Genomic DNA, 15145 nt, shown 5'->3' with positions numbered 1-15145 from the left:
CGGCGGGAATGTGGAGGAGGGATGATAGGATGTACTGATGTGAATTGAAAGGGTGAAAGTGCGTTTGATTCCAAGAGAAAACATCTTACCTGGCTGTTCAATCAGTAATTGTTTTCCTACATAGAGAACAACAATTTTATTCAAATAATGCTTAATTATTTCATATCTAAAATATTTTCCAGTTACTTTAATAATCTCAAAATGAAAGTGAGAGCAACTGATCACATGCTATTTCCTGCCAAAACAATGTGTGCCGTTTTTGTAGAAGTGTATGTGCAAAGCATGAATTTTATCCCCAAGAAAAGGTGTGAGATTCCATGATTTCATCTCGCTGAAAAGTGATTTATTATTTCATTTGTGATTGCAACACTAGCTGCACAGAGTTGAAATCTGGAAATCACTTGTGAAATGGAAGTTATCCAGAGCCATTTTTTATGATTGTGTAGTTATTGAAAACCAGTTCTAGAGAATCATACCTAGGGCATGTGAAAAAAAAAGACCAGCTCAGTAAAGTTTGAGAGAGAACTAAGTCCAAGAAGTCAGTGAATTAAGCTGAGCCTGTTACTGCACTGAACCATTTGCCACACTCATGTTTTAATGTGATTCTTGTTCTTTTCTTGTCCTCCTCTTCCTTCTCCCCACCCCCATACTGGGAATTGGACTCAGGGCCACTTTACCACCTAGCTATATCCCCAGTTCTTTTGAATCAGGGTCTTGCTAGGTTGCTGAGGCTGGCCTTGAACTTGCAATGCTTCAGCCTCCAAGGTCACTGGGATTATAGGCATGCACCACCATGCCTGGCTCTTTTTTCATTCTTGAGAACTTTGTTTAACTGCCTGGTGGAAGTAGTAGACTTGTCACAAGGGTAAAAAAAATTTAATAGGGAAACAGCGCAGTGATGAGTACTTACTGCTTTATCAAATGTAGCATATAATGTCTCAGGCACAATAGTAGATGGGACACACGGAATAGGGTTTCCACTGCTCTGTATTTAGAGCTGTTTTGTGTTTTCTTAGATTCAGCGTTTGTCTACTTGATAACCATTAATCACAGGGCAAAACTAGCATTTTTTACTCTTTCTTGCATGTTGCTTTTTTGTGTGCACAAAACTTATATTACAACCCCCCAACTGACCTGGCTTCCTGGTCACAGAGCTGCCACAGCCATTGTTGGAGAAGAAATGGTAAAGCAGTCTAGCACTGGCTAGGGTCAGGTGGAGGGCAGGTGGCAAGCATGGGCTGTGCCTTCCTGTGAGGCCTGCCATGCTGGCACAGGCCTGAGGCATGTGAGCCAAGGCCCAAACAAGCTGGGGTGCACCAGCCTGTCACACCACTGTGGGCCAGCCTGGGGCCAGTGCGTACACCTGCTCCACACAGCATGTACCACCAACCTCAAACTCTGACTTCCTGATGAGCAGCAGGATAATGGAGTTGGGTATAGCTGAATGGAGATTGGAGGACTAACAAGTCCTTTTTCAAACCCTGACTAGTATAAATTAGGACCAATAGCCATTGACCCAAGTTAATAAACCTCTAGACCAGCATATGTGGCAACCCCTATCGGGTCCTCTCTCATTCTGCAAGAATTCTTTCTCTTTTCTTCTCACATGGATAAATCCTATTATTTTACATTTATTCTTCCTTATCTGTGGATTTCATTCTTCAAATTTGCAAGAACCTAGAAAGAAGAAATTGGCAGCGAGTTTCTGGAGTCTACTGCAACACAGAAGATCACAGCCTGCCATTAAGAACTACAACACCCCACTCAATGGCAGTGAAGAATTGGGCTTTGCCAGATGTGACCCTCAGAACGGATGCTGGCAGGCATTCCCTGCCTTGATTAGCTGTAACATGACAACAGGCTTTCTCAGCTGCAGAAGTGTGCAGCTTATGCAGACCCCACCTACCAGTGCAAGTGGAGAAACTCCAAAATCCCAACGTGCATATTCCCTTCCTGTCCAATGAGGATATCCCTCACCTAATTATTCCTTGTACTTTACACAAAAATCATAGTCCCCATTACTTTATTCTCTTGTCTCCCTCTCTTTGTACACACACCAACTCCTTTCCTGGGCTCCCTGACTCCATATGTGTGATTGCTGAAGGTTCCCCTCTATTTTATTATCTATCTGTAAGTAATAGAAACTTTGTATGTTGTATATTCTGATTAGTGATCTTTCAGATCTTTCAATTTGAAAGATGCCAACTTGAAACACTAACACCAGGTACTAAAAAAAGAAAAATTGTGGGTTAGGGCAATAATGGACAGGCAGAATATAGGACTTTGTATTTTCTGCTGAAGATTTCAGCAAATTCAACAATGCCCCCCAAATATATTAAAACATTTAAGTGTTGACCATATCTGTGATCCTTCCATTTTATTTCTATGATTTCGCTCAGGTAAGTGAATAGAATACCAACTAACAACTTTGTTACAGGTGACATTGTAAAAAGTACATTTCCTTAAGCATTCCATTACCTTTTAAAATTCCCCTTTTTGAATTAATATAGAAGTCTCAATTTAGTCATTAGCCTTAAACTGATACCTATTAGGGAAAACTCAACTTAGGCAATACCATTTTGGAATATATCCATCCTAGAACAACTGTCACCCCAGGGCCACCCTGACCCAGACTAAACCCCAGACAATATCCTACAATGAGAATTGTTATCTGGTACTGAAATCTTGAGAAATACCGTTCAAAATGGAACAGTGATAACCAAAAAGAATGACGGTAACAAACGTAAGATCCCTTCCCTAACAATTCCATAGCAATGGCCACACTGAAAAATTTTTCCCATCCCTTAACTCTCCTAAGCTATAAATGAAAGATAAGCTCCAAGCTACACAGGGACCCCCTGCTGCAGGTTTGTCCCAAATAAACCTGTTACTGTTGAGTCACCTCTCCTACATTCCTCCATTTTTCCTTTGTTCAGTTCTTTCCTTACAATACTGGACTTGGGAACTTAACAGTGTAAGGCCATTCTTTCCCCAGCCCTTTTCTTGGCTCCAGATGTATTTACTCTAACATGCACTCCTGACATGAGTTTCCACCCTTGCCAGAGACTATCAACAGGAATGTCCAATCTTAAGCTTGAACCTCCAGACCTCTCTATATTTCATAGTACCATGTCAGGCATTTTGTTATAATGACACAAAGCTGACTAATGCAAACAGAAATAAAAATCCATGAAAAAACTGGGTAAGTCGGACTTGACTAAAAACATCTTCACCAAAGACACGATTAAAAAAGAATATGAAAATATGTCCTTGACTTGTCATTAGGAGATTACAAACTAAGCAATAGCACTGCACACCTATCTGAATGGCTAAAATTCAAGTTGGCAGTTTACAAACTAAATGTGCTCTTAATATGTAATCCAACAAATTGTGCTCCTTGGCATATACCTAAATGAGTTGAAAACTTACATTCACACATAAATTATATATGCAATTTTGTAGCAGATTTATTCATAATTGTCAAATCTTGAAAGCAACAAATATTTCTTTCAAAAGCTGAATGGATAAACTGGCCCACCCATACAATGGAGTATTATCTCATAACTTGAACACAAATCTACATAGCAGCTTTATTTGTAACAGCTCCAAACTGGAAACAACCCAAACATTCATTAACAACACAATGGATTTTGAAAATGTGGCATGTACTGTAATGCTACTTAGCAATACAAATTACTGATGCATGCAACAAGATGGATTAATCTCAAAATAGTTATAGTTAGTGAAAAAAACCAAGCCCCCACTCTCAAAATAAATTACCATTTATGAAATCCTACAAAATGCTTGCTGTTTTAAATATGGAAGAATTAAGAAAAAGTAATAGGATTACAGAGACAAAAAGTATTTGTGTGTCAGATACATTTGGTAACTGGATCATGATTGTTTCAGTTGATGCATGCTGTAACAGCACACATTTTATACTTTACATTTTTGCAGTGTATTGCTTGTTAATCATACCTTAGTAAAGTCATTAAGAACAATACATTCCCTCATAGAAACCTCTAGCAACCATTCTTCATGGAAAGTAGAATCTGCTAATTATTTTGGCTGTTCATACTCATTTCCCAATTTAGGAGAATAATGCCTGACTCAATGTTAGCAAAAAACTGAGAAAAATGTTGGTGCCCATGTCGGTCACTTAGAGTGCTGGTGGGATCAGAGAAACCCTATCCCTACTATCAGTTCTGTGATCCCCATCTGTGCAGTGATGGCTATAAAGTCAATAACTGGAGGGGTGGTGTACAGAAATACACAAACCTTTATTTACTCTTATGGTAGACCTGGACACAGGAAATATCAGTATCTAAAGACTCAGAATTTCCATAATCCTCATTCCACACAGCCATACTCTTGGGTATTTGTGGGCAACCTGTCAGAATGTACAAATCTTTAGATTGCCAGTCACACCCACTCCCAACATTTCAGTGTTTTACGTACCAATTATTATTCCTGGCTTGCCCTGTAGGTCTTAACAGTCAAGGGCACTTGCCTATGATTTGCTGGATATCAGATACTGGCCCCTGCACAGGTCCAGGAGATGGCAATCCCCCAACAGTGCTGGGGGATGTGACATTCAGGGAACCCTACTCAGGTTACTGTTACGAGCATGTGACATGTTCATAAATTATGCCTTCCTCAGAATGAACACTGGGATCACAAGAAATCCTTGTATTCAGAGCAAGAACCAGGCACATAGAACTTTTCCGTCTTTCCTAGCAGGCGAATGTCAACAGGGCACATTAAGTAAACTAGACCTAGAACGGTTGTCTGCACTCCTGTGGTCCCCTCTGAGGCAAATATAGGTTGTACCCACAAAAAGTGTTTCTCCCTTTATGTTGGCAGAAACCAATACTTTTTTTTCACAATTCACTCTACAAAGTAAACATAGCAACATAAATAATGACATAAAGTGCCTTTATAATTGTATAAACAGCAGAATGGAACAGGTAGTTGCAACATTTTGTGACTTAGCACTAGGAAAAATAAGTCACGGCTATTATGTTCACAGCCAACATTGTTGATCAAGGGAAAATTTGTCTCAAAATCCTCAGCAGACCCTAGTTCAGATCTTAACGAGGGGAGAAATGAGGACCCTCAATGGCCTAGAACACTCAAATAGGAGAACAAGAAGAGACTGCCTTCCTTCGACAAAATGGTGGGATTGGCCCACATGCTTGGTAGTAATAAGATGGCTTCTGCCACAGGTGCTGGCAGTGATGTTAACCTGGAGTCATGAATAGTTCAGAAGCTCCAATACACCTCAGGAAAACATCACACATATCTGTCTTACTGGAAATCTCCCCAAAGTAGCTGTAAGAATGTACAAGGTTTACTTGTAGGCTGATGGTTCTCTCACAAAAAGTACAGAGATTTTCTCTGATGTGAGCACGATTACTTGAAAAAGGAAATAGCAAATTTTCTGTATTCATAAGATCTTTTTCTAGTGTGACATTTTTGCCACTAAACAAATTTAAGAAATGCAGCTAAACAGTCACCAAAACTGTTGAACACAAGGCCTTTCCCCAATATGAACTTTCTGGTGCCTTACAAGATGGGAGCTTCTGCTATAGGCTTTCCCACATTCATTGCAGACATAAGGCTTTTCTCCAGTGTGAACTCTCTGGTGGAGAATAAGGCTAGAGTTGCGGCTAAAAAATTTCCCACATTCACTGCACTCATAAGGTCTTGCTCCAGTGTGAACTTTCTTGTGTTGAACAAGGTGAGAGCTACTAATGTAGGCCTTCCCACATTCACTACACACATAAGGCCTTGCTCCAGTATGAACTCTTTGGTGTAGAATGAGGCTGGAATTGTGGCTAAAGCATTTCCCACATTCACTGCACTCATAAGGCTTTGCTCCAGTGTGCACCCTCTGGTGTACAATGAGATTGGAGCTATGTCTAAAGAATTTCCCACATTCTCCACACTCATAAGGTCTTTCACCAGTGTGGATTTTCTGATGCTTCACAAGTGTGTCTTTACGGCTGAAGGCCTTCCCACATTGACTACACTCATAAGGCCTTGCTCCAGTGTGAATTATCTGGTGCTGAATAAGTGTATCTTTGCAGCTGAAGGCTTTCCCACATTTGCTACACACATAAGACCTTGCTCCTGTGTGGACTCTCTGATGTTTAATGAGGCTGGATTTATGACTAAAGAATTTCCCACATTCAGTACACTCATATGGCCTTGCCCCAGTATGAATTCTCCAGTGCTCAATAAGGTGAGAGCTTTGACTAAAGAATTTTCCACATTCACTACACTCATAAGGTCTTTCTCCAGTATGAAATCTCTGGTGCTGAACAAGTGTGTCCTTACGACTGAAGGCTTTCCCACATTCACTGCACTTAAAAGGTCTTTCTCCAGTGTGGACTCTCTGATGCTGAACAAGTGTGTCTTTACGGCTAAAGGTTTTCCCACATTCACTGCATGTGTAATGTTGCTTTCCGGTGTGAAATTTCTGGTGCATTTTTAGGTGAGACAAGTGAATAAAGGTCTTTCCACACTCCTTACACACATGAGATATTTCTCCGCTGTGAATTTTTCTGTGATTAAAAAGAACTGATTTCTCCTTGAATACATTTGCACATGGTACGCATCTCAAAGATCTCACCTCAGTATGAGTTATCTGTTTGTTAAAAAAAGTGAAGGTGTTCAGGAAGGTTTTTTGATTATCTCCCCAACTGTAAACCATCTGTCCATCATGGTCTCCTTGGTGTTTCCTGAGACTGGAGCTCTGTGACAGAGGCTTTACGCACTCAGGCCTTTTGTAGGGACACAATCCACTGTGCTTGGGCTGGTGCTGGAAGAAGTCAAAGCTGTCTGGCAAGTTTATCTCTTCATCCCTGCATGAAAATGATGTCCCTGATGTGCAGACTGTCAAGGTCTTCATAAACGAGGTCCCTCCATCATCCCCTCTGAAGGGATTCTCTCTAGACTGTGGCTTCTTGTGCTGGTAAACTTTGGCACTAAAGAAGAATCCTCTCCCATGTGGCCCATACGTATGCAGTTTCTCCACAGGGCATGATCCCTGGTGTTCATCCAGGTGTAAAATGTCTTTCAAGAGTGGGCCACACATCTCACATGGATAGGCATTCTGGATGAAGAGACCTGACTCAGGAGGTCTTATCTCCAATTGTCTTTCTGCTGAAGTTCTCTGCTCAGAAAGTGCCTTCTCATTATCTGCATCACACCAACAACCTGAAAATAAAGAAATGCTGGTGAAGACAATGTTGACTTGGGTAGAAAGCAGTAGTGTCATTAGAAGAAACAGTCAACTGGCTTATAGGAGGAACCAGGGAGCCAGGATCAGGGTGAGGAAGGGTCACTTGACTTCACAGGTCACAGACTAGAGGAGCCTTAATGATAGGCAAAGACCTAATAATGGCATATAAGATAGGGAGTCAGTGGAAGGCACCTAATTCACGCCTCTGCAAAAGGTTTCAGCAGGGCCCTGGATGCTAGTGTCAAATAAGCTCTGCATAGACAGGTGTGTCTGGGACAAGGAAAATCTGACTCCAATACTAATGGTTCTCAAGGACTATTTAATGTGCACAACTTAAGACATGTTAAGACAGACCAGTGTCATAGAACATTTCAGAGGGAGCAAAGGAGAGTGAGTGACACATGGAGACCACAAAGGAGAAGAAATAGTCAAAAGACGGTTAACAGAAAAGAAATGGCATGTGGACAAAGTGCCAAGGATAAAGAAGAGTAGGAATGAAACTTGGCAACAAAACAGGCTCAACAGGGACCAGAACATAATTCAAGGTGGATCTGAGTCTAACCCTAATATGACTCTTCCCCAGCTCCCTTTTAGGGGGAGCCAGGTCTTCACCAATTCTCTCTTACTATAACTGAAGCAGTGTTGGCCCAACCAGACACCCAGGGCTTTCTGTCCCTATGCAACTGGGCATTACATGGGATCTGGAAGAGGAAAGTTTTCAGGAAACAAAGAGAAAGTGACTAGCTCAGGTCAGCCCACCCTATAGGAAACTAAACAAAATATGAGATAAACCAACCCTGAAACACAAGGTGAATTTGCCAGAACAGTTCTGTGACCACTTAGTACCTCTTATTATGGGAACAGAATTCCAGGAAAAAACTAGTCCCAGTGCAGGAGAACTGGCCACAGGTGCTATGATTCTGAAGTGGGAAGCAGATCAGAATTGCGGGGAGTGCAATTTATTGGTGACAGAAGCATGGTCAAAGGTGTCAGTCCAGACCAGTGAATCTCTGGGCTATGGGTCAGAGACAGACAGCTAATATACTTGTTAGGTAGAAGTGACTCCATCCACCCAGAATGTACCTGGTTTATCTGAAGCTAATATCAAGAACATCAGCCACATTCCTGCTGTAACAGCATCAGGTTCCAGTCAGAGAGCTCCACATACCACTCTAATGGTTTTGTTTATAGCATGCTAGAAAACCACACGGGAAAATCAGATTATGGTTACTCAGGTGATCATGACAGTTATGATTCAAGATGACTGAATTCAAGATTCAGTCAAGTTGAGCTGAATCCCTTTTAACCCATCAGAACTGAATTATATAATCTCACATGCTTCTCTCTTCTGTAATGTATGTCACATACAGAAGGTAACATGTCACCTCATACATCACCTACAGAAGAGACAGGCTCAGAGAAGACATTAATTCAGACTTGATAATAGCACTGTTTCCAAGGTAAAGAGGAAAAAAACAAAATACTGAAACTATGGACCAAAAAAAGTGCTTAGATGAAACTTGTAAAGGTAAATCTACACCATCCAAAAAGACACTCGTGCATCAACTGTCACACAACACGGCATCAGCAGCAGCATGAGGGCTATTGTTTTGGAACACAGCACATACGCTGATCAACAAGATGGGGTCCATGAGTGATTCCTAAGAAAATGGTAAGGTGTCAATGGTAAGCCCAGACACTTGGGCTCCCCTGTTTTCAGGTATGAGGCTGCCTCTGCTTGCACTTTGAAATGTGGGTACTGGAGTGACCATTTTGGATGGTAAGGCTATTTTACAGGTAACTAGCTTTCATCCTTGATATTTTTTTCTAGAGAATTCATGCCATATGCTGTATAGGTGATGTCTAACTGCATTGGCACAGCTAGTAGAAGGTGCCCAGCACCTGCACCTGGGGTTATCAAAGCCTCTGCTTTTTCAAATGCTCCCTGTTGGGGAATATTCTAGCTCCTCATAGTTCCTTTCTTAACCAATCAATGCAGTGGGAATAGGCTTGAGCCAGAGAAAAAGAGAAAGCCCACCAAAAACCCAGAAGCCCCACAGAAGCTTGTACATCCTTTACCATAAAAGGATTGGGAAGGTATGCACTTTATCTCACACTGTGCCTAGAATCAAACAAATATTACCCAGACCACCAGACCCATACCTGGGAACTTCAGAAGGTTTGGGACCCTAAATCTTGTTGGAATTGACAGCTCATCCCCTCATGCACAGAGGAGCATGTAGTTGTTCCACTTTTTTTCTAGTTATTTTAATAGGCTCCCTAAAACTTTACCCTGCCCTTTTCTTTGTCCCTTTTTCTTATCAGATTTTGTGACAAGGTACACCCTGTCCTGACTACATTCTCTCTCTCCCAGGTCAAAAACAGCCTTGCCTGCATAATACACATCTTGTCAACAATCCAGCTAAGCAGGGAGAAAACAAGGCTATGCCATTCTGAAGAACAATTTTGTAACAGTTTGCTTTTCATTCCAGCTATAAAATATGGCTTTACTGGCTCCTTGAAACACAGGCATAAGTTGCTTGTTGCACGCCCAATTTCTGCAGAATACCCTTGGCTTCCTTTGTTTTTCCACAGAATATCTGTCCTAAAAAGTCTGTCTCATTGGGCCATGCCTCTTCTCGTGCCCAAGATAATATCACCTATGTGGGAATTACTCTGTGGATTTGGCAGGCATTATGCAGGTGCTGCCAAAGGGACCAATGAGTGACAATATTGCTTCCTTTCTCAGTTTCAGTCTCACCAGAGAAATATCATCTCCTCCCATATCCCAGAATCTCATCACCCAGGCAGTGAGACACTCATAGGGCAGTTGTTTAAAAGAGTTTTTGCAATATCTGGCAATTCTGTCAGCCTATTCCCAAACAGCCATAGTTCCTTGAACTGGAGGAGCCCCCTCTTGCAACTGAATATGCTATCCTCTACATTTCATTGCATTAACAGTTGAGCAGAAAAGCAGGACTCACAGGCAGCAAGGGGGTCCATATTCCCTATCCCTCAGATCCTTCCCCACTCCCTTCCTCTCAGGGATTCCAATTTCTTGCATCCCACTCTGGTCCTGAGACAACAGCTCACACATGATTTTCCTCTCAGTAATCTGCCCCAAGCTGCAGAAATCATCAGGCTGGGGTTTTTAGATTGGTAATCTGGTCTTCCACTTTCTCAGTCAAGTAATAGGCTAAAAAAGAGGTAGATGTGTATCTCTTTCAAGCTGTAGATCTTGCAATTTCTTTGCTCTTCCTTTCACAGTCAGCTGGACATCAGTGGTCAACTGAAAAGCCCACAGCAATGGCCAATGTGCTACAGCAGAAATACAATCTTCCCCTACTACAGCAGGGTAAATAGCATTCAACAAATAACTGTGCCACACCCAGCAGCATTTCTGGGTCATTCCTGTGTACAAACAGTGGCCCATAAACATCTAACAATGGGTCACCCCTCCCACATATGGATACATGGCCAATATGAGATTTCCCCCCAAGAGCTTCTTTCCTCTTCCCCATTTTCTTGGTCTCCAGGCTGGCATGCAAACAGCTCTGGGAAAATCCAATCCCAGCATATGAGAACAATCTGCAAAGTGCTGTGAAACCAAGAGAAAAAGAAAAGAAAAAAGAAAAGGTAAATGAATCCAGAAATGGACAAAGTTCAATTTATGGGGGACTTAATTACAGCAGTGTAGCCAAGGACAGTAGCAAGAGATATCTGCAACTTAAATAGAGGAAGAGGGCTTATAAAGAGATCAGGACAGAAATGACTTCATTTAAGATAAATGTATACTGATTTATCTCCAGCTAAAAAGACAAGAGTCAAATTCCTGGTGCTGACAATGCCGGGTCAGGTCATAAAGCCACATACCACTCTAATGGTTTTGTTCATTTATAGTGTGAGGAAAAGGAAACTATGTGCACAAATACAGCAGTGGCAGTCAATATGGTTAAGACTCAAGGTGGCTGCAGCTAGGTGAAGCTAAATCCCTACACATATCCATGCCTCAGAAAATGATAGCTAGAGGATGAAACAGAACCTGTGAAACACAGGTAGAGAGTGGAGGGCAAACAGGGACAGTGAGTGGCAATAGGACAGTGAGTGTTCAAGGTGTGTCAAATCCTTTGAAGACTAAAACACCCTGAAACCCCAAACCTCTCTTCAAGGCTGTGTAAAGTGGTGTGAGGACTGTTGAGGAAATCCATAGCATCCACTCTGGTAACTCAAGAAAGGAGGGTGGGCTACAAGTATAGCTCACTGGAAGAACACTTCCCTAGTACAGGCAAAAGGCCTTGGGTTTGATCACTGCTAATGCAAAAATAAAAAATAAAATAAAATAATAAAAATAAAAATAAAATAAGATAAAATAAAAAATGTGGTAGGGGTGTGTGGAAGACTCACTGATGTGACAGTGCACAAAAGCTACACCTGGCAAAGAATTCAAGGACACCGAGATAAGTATAACTGTCTATGGATGGAATCCTCAAAGATGGCCAAAGTGATTCCTACTTACTGGTACTCTGACCCGCATGTAAGTCTCTTCCCTTTATTATAAGGTGCACTGACTAACTTATTTATAAAAGAGAATATGGGGAAGGAAATAGAATGTCACTTTTAAGATGAAGTTACAATACTGGGTTTCCATCCTAGGCACTATCTCTTGCTCACTTGCTCAAACAGAAGTCAACCTCCATGATATGAGGTACACTGAGAGGGCTTGAGCAAGGAACTCATGCTCTCAGTTCAAGAAGGGACAAAGTTGGGCTAGGGGTTTAGTTCAATGGTACAGTGCCTTCCTTGCATGCATAAGGCCCTATGTTCAATCCTCAGTACCCATCCCTCCAAAAAAAAGGGAGAGTGTAAGTAGACTCTTCCCAAGCAGGCCTTCAGAGGACACCTCAGTCTGGCTGACTTCACTGAAACCTCATTAAGAGACTCTGAGCCAAAAACACCCACATGTGCAGTGACCAAGATATCTAAGGCACTGAAACTAAGAGATAATAGTTCTCGTTGTGGTAAGTCTTTAAAATTTAGAGTGATTTGCCATGTAGCAATAGATAACTAAAACAGGGACTTACCAAGTGTGGCCACCAGTGCAAAGTTTTCCAACATCACATCACGATACAGGAATTTCTGAGCCTCTTCAAGGAGTTCCCACTCCTCCCAGGAGAAGTATACAAACACATCCTCGAAGGTCACACAGCCCTAGCATGATGGGGACAGTTGAGCCCTCAGGCAACATCTCTCCCCAGTCCCCCAGTTTATCCACTCACATAATAGGCAGCACTTGGTCCCTCTCCTGGCCAGTCTCCCAATTCAGGAGACACCAGGCCTTGGCGCCCCTAGTGCCTGCTCCTCCTCATATCTTTTTCATCATTGTGTCCAGACCTGGCCTTAACCAGGCAAGTGTGAAGATGCTGCCTAAACTATGAGCCTGGCATGGAGTGCCCCACTCAACTGACGACCAATATTGTTTTGTCCATACCATGGTTGCCAGATACGACCTAAACTCCACTCAGCCTTCTGCCAGGAGCCACCAATACGAGAGCTGTAAGGCTGTTAATCCACATTCCTTCCAACATGCACATCAGCCTCAACCAACCTGGCTGACTCTGGGACACCCAAGCACCACAACTCCTGGCCCATACCATCTCCATGGCATTCCTCCCAAGTCAACAAAAACATGCACCACTGCCACCTGGGCAGCTAAACAGACACAGCTCTCCATCCTTCATCCTCAGTTTCATCTTTCTTACTTGTTTACTATGACTTGCTACCATGACTTAAAGATATTCCCACAGCTTCACATATTGGTTATTGTCTTTGGAATTTCTTCAACAGAAACCCTCCCCAGAACCAAAAACCTGGATATCCAGTTTGCTAACTCCACTAGGGAGTCTCTAGGACTCCTTAAATGGACATGGCCAAATATCTAATATAAACACAAAAAACACTCCAAGAACTTCTCTATCATAGCTGACACCACATTCAACACTCTACCAAATAAAGCACAACAAAAGAAACCTTGGAGTCATTCACAATTAACTTTCTCTCCTTCACCCTTCACATCAAAAAAGACCTGTCACACTACTTAAAAAAAAAAAAAAAAAAAAAAAAACAAGAAATTCGCCAACTTCTTTCATCCACAACTCTCAGTCAGATGCTATCAATAATATTCCAGTAGACTCCTCCCTCGTGCCCACAGTCAGTTCTCAACCTGAAAGGCAGGAGCCTGTGAAAATTTGAGTCACATCATCTCTCTCCTCTGCTCCAAATCTCCCCTGGCTTTCCGCACACTCAGAAGAGAAGCCCGGTTTGCGATCTAATATTCTTGTCTTACCCCTGCCCAGGCTCTGCTCCCAATAGGTACACTAGAGCTGTGGTTCCTCCAGCACTCCCAATCCAATCTTCTGTCCAAGCGTTTGCACATGCCACTGGCTAGGTCCCATTCGCCTTTCCATTCGTCTTCCCACTGACTACCAGGAGAGTGACCTTCTCCTTAGAATACGCGGTCTGGAGTCAGGATCTTGAGCTAGTAATGACACCCATCGGGGCCCTTAGACTACAGTGTACGCAGGATGGCCGATGGGTCCTAGGATATCGAGGGCCCCTCAGAACACCTACCGAGTGTATTTGAAAAACATGCAGAACACGCGGGCATCTCACGACCGCCACCACACTGGTCCCCCCGCCATCGACACTCACCTACACACTGCAATGCGCTCCGACCTGCGCTTCCTGCCCAGGCCCCCCAACTCTCCACTCTGCAGCCAGAGGGATCCTGCTGAGACCGGCCTCCGCGTCTACAGACCCGCTAGGGCCCCGCCACCTCAGAAGCGAGCTGTCACTCCCGGCCAGACCCTGAGACCCTGCTCTCGCTGCTGGCCCGAGCCTTGCCCTCCTGACCCAGCATCTGCACACGCTGGCCCCCGTGCCTGGAAACCGCCTGTCTCTCATCCCACTGCCCGTTCCATGCTACGCTCGAGGCACGGGAGACGAGGCCGAAGCGTCCGGCGCTCTCCAGCCCCGGCGTCCGGGTCAGCGAGGGCCCGCGCGGCGCTCTATTCACCTGAGCCGCGTCCATCCGCGCGGACACCGCCGCCGGCGGGACCGGGTGGCGACACGCGGGCGAAGGCGGCGGATCCCGCCAAGCCCCAGCCTCCGCGGAACCGCCGCGCCTCAGCCTGCCCGGGACAGATGGAGACAGGGTCCCGGTCCTCGCACGGCGACGGCGAGCCCGCTCACCCACCGCCGCGCCCCGCCGCGGAGCTGCGAGGAGACCCGGCCCGCGACGCCAGCCCGCTCAGCCCCAGCGCACCGACACGCCCCGCGGGTGCGTCACAGAGCGACGCCGGAAGTCCCGCCCACACGCCGCGGCGGCAGGAAACGCCCTCCCCCAGCGGGTGTTGGCCCTTCGCGGTCGCGTGCTCCCCGCGCAGACTTCTGGGTAATGCAGTTCGACCCTGAGGCCTGCGGGACCCGGGGCACCTTCGGATTCACCCAAACGTCAGGATCACGGCTCGAGGGTAGGTAGGGGAGGAAGACGGAGGAAACCGTGTCTCAGTCGCGCTCCCTTTACAGGGGCGTACTCGGGTTTCCGTCGCCACATGGGACGTGTCAGGCCTCAGAAGGCTCCAGCAGGTGATGCAGTCTACAATCTCAACTGCTTCTAGCAGGACCAACTCTCAGCTTTTGGAGACTGGACTTCCATTGTTATAAACGAATACACCTTCCTCGTGGGGACTCTAGGCACCAACACTAAATGCCCTTCTAATTCTTTGATTCACAAATTGGAGTCCCATGTTTCACACATATGCATGCTACAGACATAAAAATGCAACTTCTGGGACCCAATCTATATGTTCCCTTGGGATTGGGGACCAACCTCATGTTACA

General features: G+C 44.2%; 1 protein-coding gene across 3 annotated transcripts; it reads right to left on the bottom strand.

Moving 5' to 3' along the window:
• Positions 1-3398: 3398 nt before the first annotated feature.
• On the bottom strand, positions 3399-14574 carry Znf304 (zinc finger protein 304). Of its 3 annotated transcripts, none has more exons than XM_047529180.1 (3): positions 14319-14574; positions 12328-12454; positions 3399-7221 (listed from the first exon to the last, which is right to left on the bottom strand). In XM_047529180.1, the coding sequence occupies exons 1-3, from the start codon at positions 14331-14333 to the stop codon at positions 5513-5515; spliced, it is 1851 nt and encodes a 616-aa protein (XP_047385136.1). In that variant the 5' UTR covers positions 14334-14574; the 3' UTR covers positions 3399-5512. The 3 variants fall into 3 exon arrangements, with proteins under 3 accessions (XP_047385136.1, XP_047385137.1, XP_047385138.1); XM_047529181.1 differs by lacking the exon at positions 14319-14574 and adding an exon at positions 8330-8441 and having other exon boundaries at positions 3400-7221; positions 12328-13302; XM_047529182.1 differs by lacking the exon at positions 12328-12454 and having other exon boundaries at positions 3402-7221.
• Positions 14575-15145: the final 571 nt, after the last annotated feature.

This window comes from Sciurus carolinensis, chromosome 16 (assembly GCF_902686445.1).
Source record: "Sciurus carolinensis chromosome 16, mSciCar1.2, whole genome shotgun sequence".
In the NCBI taxonomy this organism is placed as follows: Eukaryota; Metazoa; Chordata; class Mammalia; order Rodentia; family Sciuridae; genus Sciurus; species Sciurus carolinensis.
Note: the sequence above shows the minus strand (reverse complement) of the source record. Positions and strands in the feature narration are given on the sequence as shown.